Source organism: Cebus imitator, unplaced genomic scaffold (genome assembly GCF_001604975.1).
Source record: "Cebus imitator isolate Cc_AM_T3 unplaced genomic scaffold, Cebus_imitator-1.0 Scaffold404, whole genome shotgun sequence".
Taxonomy (NCBI): Eukaryota; Metazoa; Chordata; class Mammalia; order Primates; family Cebidae; genus Cebus; species Cebus imitator.
Window position 1 is genome coordinate 23,381 of NW_016107719.1, and position 9,339 is coordinate 32,719.

The 9,339-nt window shown below is 55.3% G+C and overlaps 1 protein-coding gene across 2 annotated transcripts in view; it reads left to right on the forward strand.

Annotated features, from left to right (window-relative positions):
• The first annotated feature begins 875 nt into the window (after positions 1-875).
• The window catches only part of NCF4 (neutrophil cytosolic factor 4), a 21,288-nt gene continuing 12,824 nt past the window's right edge, over positions 876-9,339 (forward strand). For both annotated transcript variants that reach the window (XR_001819173.2, XM_017508898.2), the window contains exons 1-3: positions 876-1,104; positions 7,271-7,355; positions 8,139-8,292. Coding sequence is in view for 1 of the 2 variants with exons in the window: in XM_017508898.2 (XP_017364387.1) it covers positions 1,073-1,104; positions 7,271-7,355; positions 8,139-8,292 (271 nt within the window). In the remaining variant the exon portion in view is untranslated. The remainder of the gene's footprint in view (positions 1,105-7,270; positions 7,356-8,138; positions 8,293-9,339) is intronic.

A 9,339-nucleotide genomic window follows, 5' to 3' on the forward strand; every position in this document is an offset into this window, starting at 1 on the left:
GTCATTAAACATACAGATACACAAACCTCAGATGACAATAGCTATGCATACTTTGCAGTACATGTGCAGGGATCTGTAAGAGAATGTAGGTGGGAGGGTCTTCATTTAGGGTGAGGGGTCAGGGAAGGCCTCGCTAATGATGTAACTTCTAAGCTGAGATGCAAAGGAGGCAGTGAAGTGCTCATTCCGGCAGAGAGGACACCATACCCGAAGGGCTTGGGGTAGATGTCTTAGAACATTCTAGAAATGGAAAGGAGGCCAGTGAGAAAAAGAGAGCTCAGGAGTGGAGGCTGGGGAAGGCTGCAGGGCCTCAAGAGCATCACAGGCATGCAGAACAAGGAACCCAGACTTTCTCCTGAGCACGGAGTGGCAGGGCAGGACAGTTGAAGCAGGGAGGGTGAAATCACTCTGATTGGCAGACCTGTGAAAGAGGATTGGCTGGGCATGGAGAGCTAAGGATGAGGAAGGGATACCCCAGAGTGCGAGGGAGCACAAGCCAAACTTCACACTCTAGGACAACAGAGGCTAGAGGAACCAGGAGGGCTTCCTGGAGGAGGTGGCATTTACTCTGGGCCTAAGGGATCACAGGAAAATGGAGGCCAGCATTCCAGGCCTGGGGAGGAGTTTGGGCAAGTCTTGGCAGTGAGAGAATGAGGGTTGGGCTGATGGGCCAGAGGATGTGAAGTTCCCCAGGGGACGGGGACCCCCTGATGGCTGGGACCCCATCTCTGATGGAGCAAGGCTTCTATGCCCAACTGAGGCTTGACACCAAGGACTGGCATCAAGGAAGTGGACTGCTGTAAACCTGGCATCCAAGGGTCCACTTCCTCAATTGCTGTGCAGCTGGGAGGTAAGAGGAAGTGTGGGCCATAGGCTAGACCCAGAGGGCCTGGAGGAGGAGCCTCTGCCAGAGCGGAGAGAAGCAGCCTGTGCCTCCCCAAAGGCAGCTCCTGGGGACTCCCAGGACCGCAGGCTGAGACGAGACGCAGGGTGGCTGGAGGAAGTGAGAGGTGAACTCAGCCCGGGACCAGGTGGGCGAGACTCCACCTGCTCCCTGGGACCATCGCCCACCATGGCTGCGGCCCAGCAGCTGCGGGCCGAGAGGTGAGTGCCGGGGTGTGGCTGCCCCCGGGCCGTCTCACTGCTCCTGATAGGCCTTGGGGACAAAGGCTGGTCCTTCTGCAGCCCCTGACCAACAGGAGAGGCTGGGGTTGAGTCAGAACCCAAATACTCAGAAATGCAGCCTCTCAGAACGGCTTTAAGGAACCTCCGAGCTGCGGCTCACCATCCTCAGACACAAATGAGAACACGGAGGCTCCAAGAGGGGGAGCAACTTGCCGACGGCCACACGAGTGAGTGGGAGTGTCTGGAGAGGAACGCGCTTGTCCCTGGTCCCAGGCTGGGGCCGTTTGCTCCATATGGTTATCAGCACTTTCCATCATCTGTGCAAACAGAATTCATAGAATCTGGCTTGTTCTTCCTCTATTCAGGGCTTGGCTCAAATGCCACCTCCTCCTAGAAGCCTTCCCTGACAGCCCCCACCTCACTGCTGTCTGATCCTTTGCCCTGTTTCCTTTTACTGCCTACTCCTTATATTCCTATATTCCTGGAATAATATAGGCTCATTTATTACTTTTTCCTTTAGCAGTGGCTCCCCCGTGAGAAGCAAGCTCCATGAGAGGTTCTGTCTGCTTTGATCACTGCTATATCCCTAGAAGTTAGCTCCTTCCTATTGTGCACCAGGATCAAGGGCTCCATAAATATTGCTGAATGAATGAATCCATGAATGAATGGATGGATGGATCTTTGAGGTGGAAAGTGTCTTTGATTCTTCTAGTCCTAACTTGCCATTGTACAGATGGGAAATCTGAGGCCCAGGGAGGATAAGAGACTTACTCAAGGTCACGGAGAGTGGCTGGCAGGGCTGGGGCGTGGACACAGCCTCACCAGGGTCTAGCCTCGTCTCTTGGCAAACATCTCCAGAATTTTTCCTCCATATCCAGGACTGCCCTAGGAGCTGCAAAGGCCTTGAGGTCACAGGGCCTGGCCCTGCACCCACTGGATTGGAACAGCAGGTGACTGCTGTGATTTATTTGGAAGCCACTTGAGGGTCATCAGAGGCAGGCCAGGCTGGTGTGGGCCTACATGGGGAACCTGTGGGCTGGGTGGGGACAAGGGCAGCAGAAACGAATGCTTGCAGGGAGTCCGCATGGCCCTCCTGAGCTCAGAGCCAGGTACTGGAGCTGGGTAAGGCTGGCCAACATGAATTCCTTCCTCCCAACACGTTCTCCTGGGGGACCCAGCTGCACGCGAACTCGAATCTTCCGGAAACAGCAGCTGTTTGAGGCTTGGACACTTCCTGATTTCTGGGGTAAAAGGCTCAAGGGATGATGGCGAGAGCCAGTTGGCAGTCCTATGTGTTCCCTCTCCCCTGCTCCCTGTCCCCTTTCAGTCGCCTTGGCCCTCAGAGGGGGTGGGACTGCCTTTCACGAGGCCTTGAGCCAGGCACTGGGGGCATGGGGGCTCCCTGTACCTCAAAGGCCTCATCTGAGAGCAAGCCCGGATTATTCTGCAGAGTACAAGGAGATGGTGCAGGTTTGCACAGCAGGGCTTTCTAGAACCCCAAGGCAAGACATCCAGGGATGGAGAGGGCTGCCGCAGGGGTGGCAAGTTCGCTTCCAACAGTCATGTTTTGAGCACCTACTGTGTGTCGGGTGCCACAAAACCTGCCCTGGCTGCCCTCGAAGGATTCTTCCAACTTCGGCCTCCCTGAGGACAGGCTCCAAGGTGGGCCGTTCATGAGCAGCACTAGTGTATCTTGAGCCAGAATGTCCCAGCCCAGCAGGGCCTGGGTGAGGTCCCCAAGGGATCGGGGGCGGCTACTCCAGGGAACTTCCAGTTGGATTTGCTGTTCTTCTTGCCTGCCCCGCAGGCAGCCAGGTCATTCTCACACTGCCTATCAAAACCCTCCATAAATGCAGACAGGGGTAGTGGCCGTGTATTGAGCACCTACTGTATGCCGGGCTCTGTTCTGGGCACTGGAACGTTGGGTGAGCAGAGTCCCTGCCCTGGTGGGGATTTTAGGTCTATGTTTGTTACAGATGAGACTGCGTGACCACCCCATAAGTACTTCTCTTATCCCCATTTTACAGAGGAGGGAAGGAGCTGGAGCACAGGGAGGAATCTCCCCGAGGGGGCTTGGTCTTCTTGTTCCCAGGGCTGTTCCTGTGCCTCGAGCATCTGCCAGTGTGTGTCCTGCTTGACCCCTTCCTCGGCCCAGGCCGGCCCAGGCCACCCCAGGGAAAACTCGAGGTCCCTCTGCGAGGCATCGAGGTGCCTCCTGAGCGGGTCCTGGCTGTCTCTCTCGCTGTTCTCTCACCACGTTCTACCTCCCCGCTCCGTGCTCCAGCCACGCTCAGCTCCCTGCAGTTCTCTGAACGTGCCCTTCTTGAATGGCTGTGGCCTTTGCACCTGCCACTCCCCCTGCCTGAAAGGCCTTTCCTGCTGTCCCGTGACCAACTCCTCTTTGCTATTCCTGGCTGGCCGCTGGCACCGCTTCTTCCGGGAAGCCCTCCTTGACCAACTCGGCCTGAGGATGCCCTCTGACACTGCTTGAGCCTCCATAGTACAAGCTCCTGCTCCCAATGACTCCTGCCTGCTGCATCACTGATTCTTTGAGGAAATATAATAATGGCCAGGCTCCTGTGCTTTGCCTTCTTAGCACTGTGCCAGTTTGAATTTTGTCATTATTTGTTTAGTGTTCACTGTCCCCTTCCCTTCTCCTTGGAGCTGTGAGCTCTGAGAAGCCCATATGTCCTAATGGGCTTGGAACAGTGTCTGGTCCACAGGCAGTGCCACATACAGGTTCGCTAAAATTATATTTATTTTAGATGGGGACACAGGCTGAGAAGGGCTGGGATTTTTTTTAAGTTCACACAGCAAGTTGCCGGGAAGCTCAGAGAGTGGGGCAGTGTGGCAGGGTTTGGTAACAAAATTCTGGAGCCAGACTGCCTGGGCTCAGATCCCAGCTTCCCGACTTACTCGGGCTAATCTCGCTGTGCCTCAGTCTCCCAATCTGTGCAAAGGCAGCACTGTCTTAGAAGAGCTCCTGGTGCCCTCAGGAAATAGGTAGCTGCCGTCCTTATTACCCAACCTGCCTGCTGCCCTGCTCAGGGCTGTTTCTACCCTTCAGGTTCCTTCCTGCCCATCCCCACCCCCCCCACCCCCACCCCCAGCCCCACCCCGCCATCATACTGCAGAGGAAATTACCCAGGACAAGCACAGCCTCAGGGGAGAAAGTGGAGGCGGAAGCTTCTCCCAAGGGTATCACCCCGGGGGCATGTGTGGAGAGTGGGGCCGGGAGAGGGGATTTCCTCTACCCGCCCACTGCCACCCTGAGTCACCTCTGGGCGCAGCACCCTGAGTTCTGATGCACCCTCAGATTCCAGGTCATGTGGGTCTGGCATGCACTGGGAATGGGGTGTGTAGACTCCTAAGGTCCCAGCCAGCTCTGGGGCCTGGGCCTTGGCAGCCCCTGCAATCCCGCCCACCCCACATTTCCCAATTGCTGCACCAGAAGAATCACAATTGCTTCTTGTTTCCTTGCCTGTCTCCAAGTGTCTGGACTCAGTGACCTCAGCAACCTCTGGCTGTTCCTCCTTCCTCTCCTTGGCTGTCTGTTTTCTATTCCCCTCTCTGTCCCTCTCAGCCCCCTCCTCTGTTCCCTGAGAGCTCTTCACTGAGTCAGGAGCGGGGGTCTTACCCACAAGCCACGTTTTTTAGAGATGGAGTTTCCCTCTGGTTGCCCAGGCTACAGTGCAATGTTGCGATCTCGGCTCACTGCAACCTTTGCCTCCCAGGTTCAAGAGATTCTTCGGCCTCAGTCTCCTGAGTAGCTGGGATTACAGGCATGCACCACCATGCCTGGCTAATTTTGTATTTTTAGTAGAGATGGGGTTTCTCCATGTTGGTCAGGCTGGTCTCAAACTCCTGACCTCAGGTGATCCGCCTGCCTCAGTTTCCCAAAGTGCGGGGATTACAGGGGTGAGCCACCACACCCGGCCCAGAAGTTTCTTATGTGGCCCCTTTTAGCCAAGACCCCCATGCTGAGATCCTGAGCTACACAGCAGGCCTCTCAAATTAGCATGCCCCAAACTGAATCCATCAACCCTGCCCCCCGCTGCCATCCTGGCCAGAAGTGTGGGTGTCACTCTTGACACCGCCTTTTCTTTCACCTCCACATCCAAATAATCCCCAGCCTCTCCTGGTCATAACTTAGGAACAACAAGAAATTGGTAATGTGTCTGCTGAAAATTCATTAGGCTGCAGGGAATGGGACACAGATGATGGCTTAAACAAACAGGGACTTATTTGGTCACATAACAAGAAGTCCACTTGGGGAGGTCAGGAGTTTGAGACCAGCCTGACCGACATGGTGAAACCCCATCTCCACTAAAAATACAAAATTAGCCAGATGTGGTGGCACATACCTGTAATCCCAGTTACCTGGGAGGCTGAGGCAGGAGAATCACTTGAACCTGGAAGGCGGAGGTTGCAGTGAGATGAGATTGCACCACTGCTCTCCAGCCTGGGAACAGAGCAAGACTCTGACACACACACACACACACACACACACACACACACACACACACAGAGTTCAGAGCTAAGCCCTAGTTGGTTCTACAGGCCAGTGACATCAGGACTAGTATCCCAGAGATTCCTTTGGCCCTTCTCATGTTCTGCCGCACGCAGAAAACATAACTGCTGTAGGTCCAGATGTCACACTTGCTTCAAGACTGCCTTCAAAGGGGAAGATCATGCTGACCTTGTCCCTCCCTTGGAATCAGAAAAGCGAACACTCTGGAGAAGCCCCTCCACCAGGCTTGCTCTTAGGTCTCATTGGCCAGAACTGATCACATAGCTGCTCCTAGCTGCAAGGGAGAAACAGGAGCTGGATGGTGATGCTTGGCTCAGACCCATCATGATCTATCATTCTGGGGCTAGGCACATGGCCACTCTAAACAAAACCGGTGCTTGGCTGGCCAGGAGTAAGCAAGGGATACAGCAAATGCTCAGTGTCTACCAAGGGTGGTGGCCCTTGTGTCTGTCTCCCCCCGTCCCTGCTGTCTGGCTCAGGTGCACACAATCTCTCAGTCAGACCACTTCAGGGCCTCCCAGTGCTGCTCTCTCCCCTAAGTCTCTGCCGTTCTTTCCTCCCCACACGCCTGCCTGAGCTGGCCCCTAAAGCAAACATTGTATTGTGTTTTATTTTCTTTCTTTTTTTTTTTTCTGAGATGGAGTCTGGCTCTGTCACCCAGGCTGTAGTGCAGTGGCACGATCTTGGCTCACTGCAACTTCTGCCTCCTCCTTCAAGTCATTCTCCTGCCTCGGCCTCCTGAGTAGCTGGGATTACAGACACCCACCACCATGCCCAGCTAATTTATTTTTAGTAAAGATGGCGTTTTGCCATGTTGGCCAGGCTGGTCTCAAACTCCTGACCTCAAGTGATCCTTCTACCTCAGCCTCCCAAAATGTTGGGATTACAGGCATGAGCCACCGCACCTGGCCTATGTTTTACTTTCTTTCAAAGCCCTATGTAGCTCCCCATTGTTACAGAAGTTCCCTGCTTGGCCCCTGGGACCCTCAGACTGGCCTCACCTGCCCATTCAGTCTCAGATCACACTGGCCCCAGCCACACAGATTGGGGTCCACTCCACAGGTCATGCTGCTCCCACTGCCTGGAAAAACCTCCCCAATTTCCACCTCGCAGATGCCTCTTCTACCCTCTAGACCTGCTCACATGTCACCTCCTTTGTGAGGATTTCCCCAACCTGGGCACAATGAGGCAGTCTTTCTATGGCGCTTCCATAGCACTCCACCCAGGGCATGTGTTGACTTTGTTTACCCCTGTGACCCAGGGCCTAGGACTGGGCCTGGTATGGAGATGTTTGATGCCTTGCTCCAGGACGAATCTGTGCAGTTGACGACAATGTGTTAGACTATAATTTGGCTATTGCTATATGGCCACCATCGTCCCGTCCTGATGCCCAATGTGGCCGCCAGCGTCCCATCCCTACACTCAAGGCTTGGGCTGTGTCTTGTTATCTCCTTATTTCCAGGGTCAGTGGCTGGACCTGGCCGGGGAAGGGGTGCTGAGAGACCAATGTGGGATCCACATCATCGGTTCACTTTGCACGCTGCCTCATACCCGGCGAGCCCACAAAACACATCCGGGTGATAACCGGGATTTCTTTTCCTCTGCTTCGCACAGCGACTTTGAACAGCTTCCGGATGACGTTGCCATCTCAGCCAACATCGCCGATGTCGAGGAGAAGAGAGGCTTCACCAGCTACTTTGTAAGAGACATTCCAGGTCCTTCACCTGACAACCTCTAAACTTCCACTCGGCTGACCTCTGAACCTTGCCCTCTGACCTCTGAGCCTCCAACTCTCTGCTCTCTTAACTTCTGTCTCAGTGCTGCTCAACAGGACCTATTTTGCCCATTTGCCATTACCCTGGGAGATTCTGATGACTGCATCATAGGGCAGGTCTAGTTCATATCTAGTGGGTAGAATCCAGGATGCTGCTAAACACCCCACCGTGCCCAGGACAGCCCTGTCCCCGGTAAAGAACTATCCCGCCCCAGAGTGGCATGAAGGTTGAGAAACCCTGATCTCATCCTTTGACCTCTGAACCTCCACCTGGAGAGTCGGGGGTGAGGGGCTTTGGTGTTACCCCCACAACACCCCTGTCATATGCAGACAGATGGAGGGGCACCCTGTGCCCACAGCACAGCCAGCGGCAGGTCCACTCTGCACTGTGACCTTCAAGGCATGGCTCCTCATTTCTTGGGCCTGAGTGTGGGTGTGGCCTTTTTCTGAGGGCTCTTGTCTCTACTGCTGGGTCTCACTTCCTCAACTTTTTCCAGCCTTTTTCTTTCTTTTTTTTTTTAGCAAAGCTCGCCTACTTCTAGGGCACCAGCCTTTTGACTTGACAGGGGTCTCCTCCTCCAGAAATCCTTCTGCGTCCTTCTCCTCACCACCTTCCCCTGCCCCCGCCTTCTCCTCCTCTTTTCCCTCCACCTCCCTTTAGCTTCTGCTTCTGGCCTCTGAGCCCTCCCCCAACGCCTGTCCCCCTAGGTTTTCGTCATTGAGGTGAAGACGAAAGGAGGATCCAAGTACCTCATCTACCGCCGCTACCGCCAGTTCTACGCTTTGCAGAGCAAGCTGGAGGAGCGGTTCGGGCGGGAGAGCAAGAGCAGTGCCCCGGCCTGCACCCTGCCCACGCTCCCAGGTAGGCGTCACTCCCATCCTGCTGCTGCTGAGCTGTTGGCTCTCCTTCCTTCCAGAGCCCCGACACTGTCCTGTGATTTTATCTCAATCTCATGTGAAAACTGTTCATGTAATTTACAGCCCCGCCCCCAGCGGTCATGAGCTGCCGGCCCTCCCCGCACAGCTCCCCTGCCTCTGGCTGTGGCTTTCACCCCAAGCACTCCAGCCTCACAGCCACAGAGCTCTGATGATCTTGGTGGCCACCCACTCCTGCTGTTTACTACTAGGAGGCCACAGTCTGGAGCACGTCAGCACCCGGCATCCCTTCCTCGAGACAGGAATCCCCGAGTCTGACCCCTAAACACACTGACTCACCTCCCGGCCCACCCTCAGCTTCCTCCCACAAGACCAGCCCTCTGACTTCATGGTCTTGGCTTCCAGCATCCCTGTGGCTCTCTTTACTCCCCTGTCCTGCCAGGAAGCTGGGCAGGATCACGCCTCTGCTTGCAAAGAGCCCCCTCGCCCCCTGGCCTCCTGGTCCTTCCTCTCCAGCTGCGTCTTAAGGTGCACCTTGGACAGCGCCACACCCTTAGCTGCTCAGGGCCTGCCCCCAGGAGGAGGAAACCCTACCATGAGTGGGTTACATGGGGGTGTCTCAGTGGCTCCCTCCATCCCCTGCAGGCCAGAAAGAGGGAAACCATTGTCTCCTTTCCCCAAACCTCAGGGACCCTTCCCCAAGCTCCGCCCCTGCCTCCAGCTTGTGTTCTCTGTAGCTCTGTCTCTCTCTCTGTCTCAGGCTATGACCCTGCTCCTCCTCATCCAGCACCACCAAGGAACTCAAAGCTCCCCCAGGAGTCTTCCTGCTCTAAGCCAGCCTCCCCTCTCAGACTCCATCCCTTTCCCTCCTTTCTCTTTTAGGGGTCTCCACTGACAACCCCATTTTCCTTGCTATCTGAGGATAGTCCTGAAGATCCAGGCAGGTTGGGGAGCCTGCAGGAACACAGCCTTTGGGGAGGCAGGTGTCTGGTGGGAGCAGAACATTCTGGAGTTCATGCACCTGTCTTTGGTT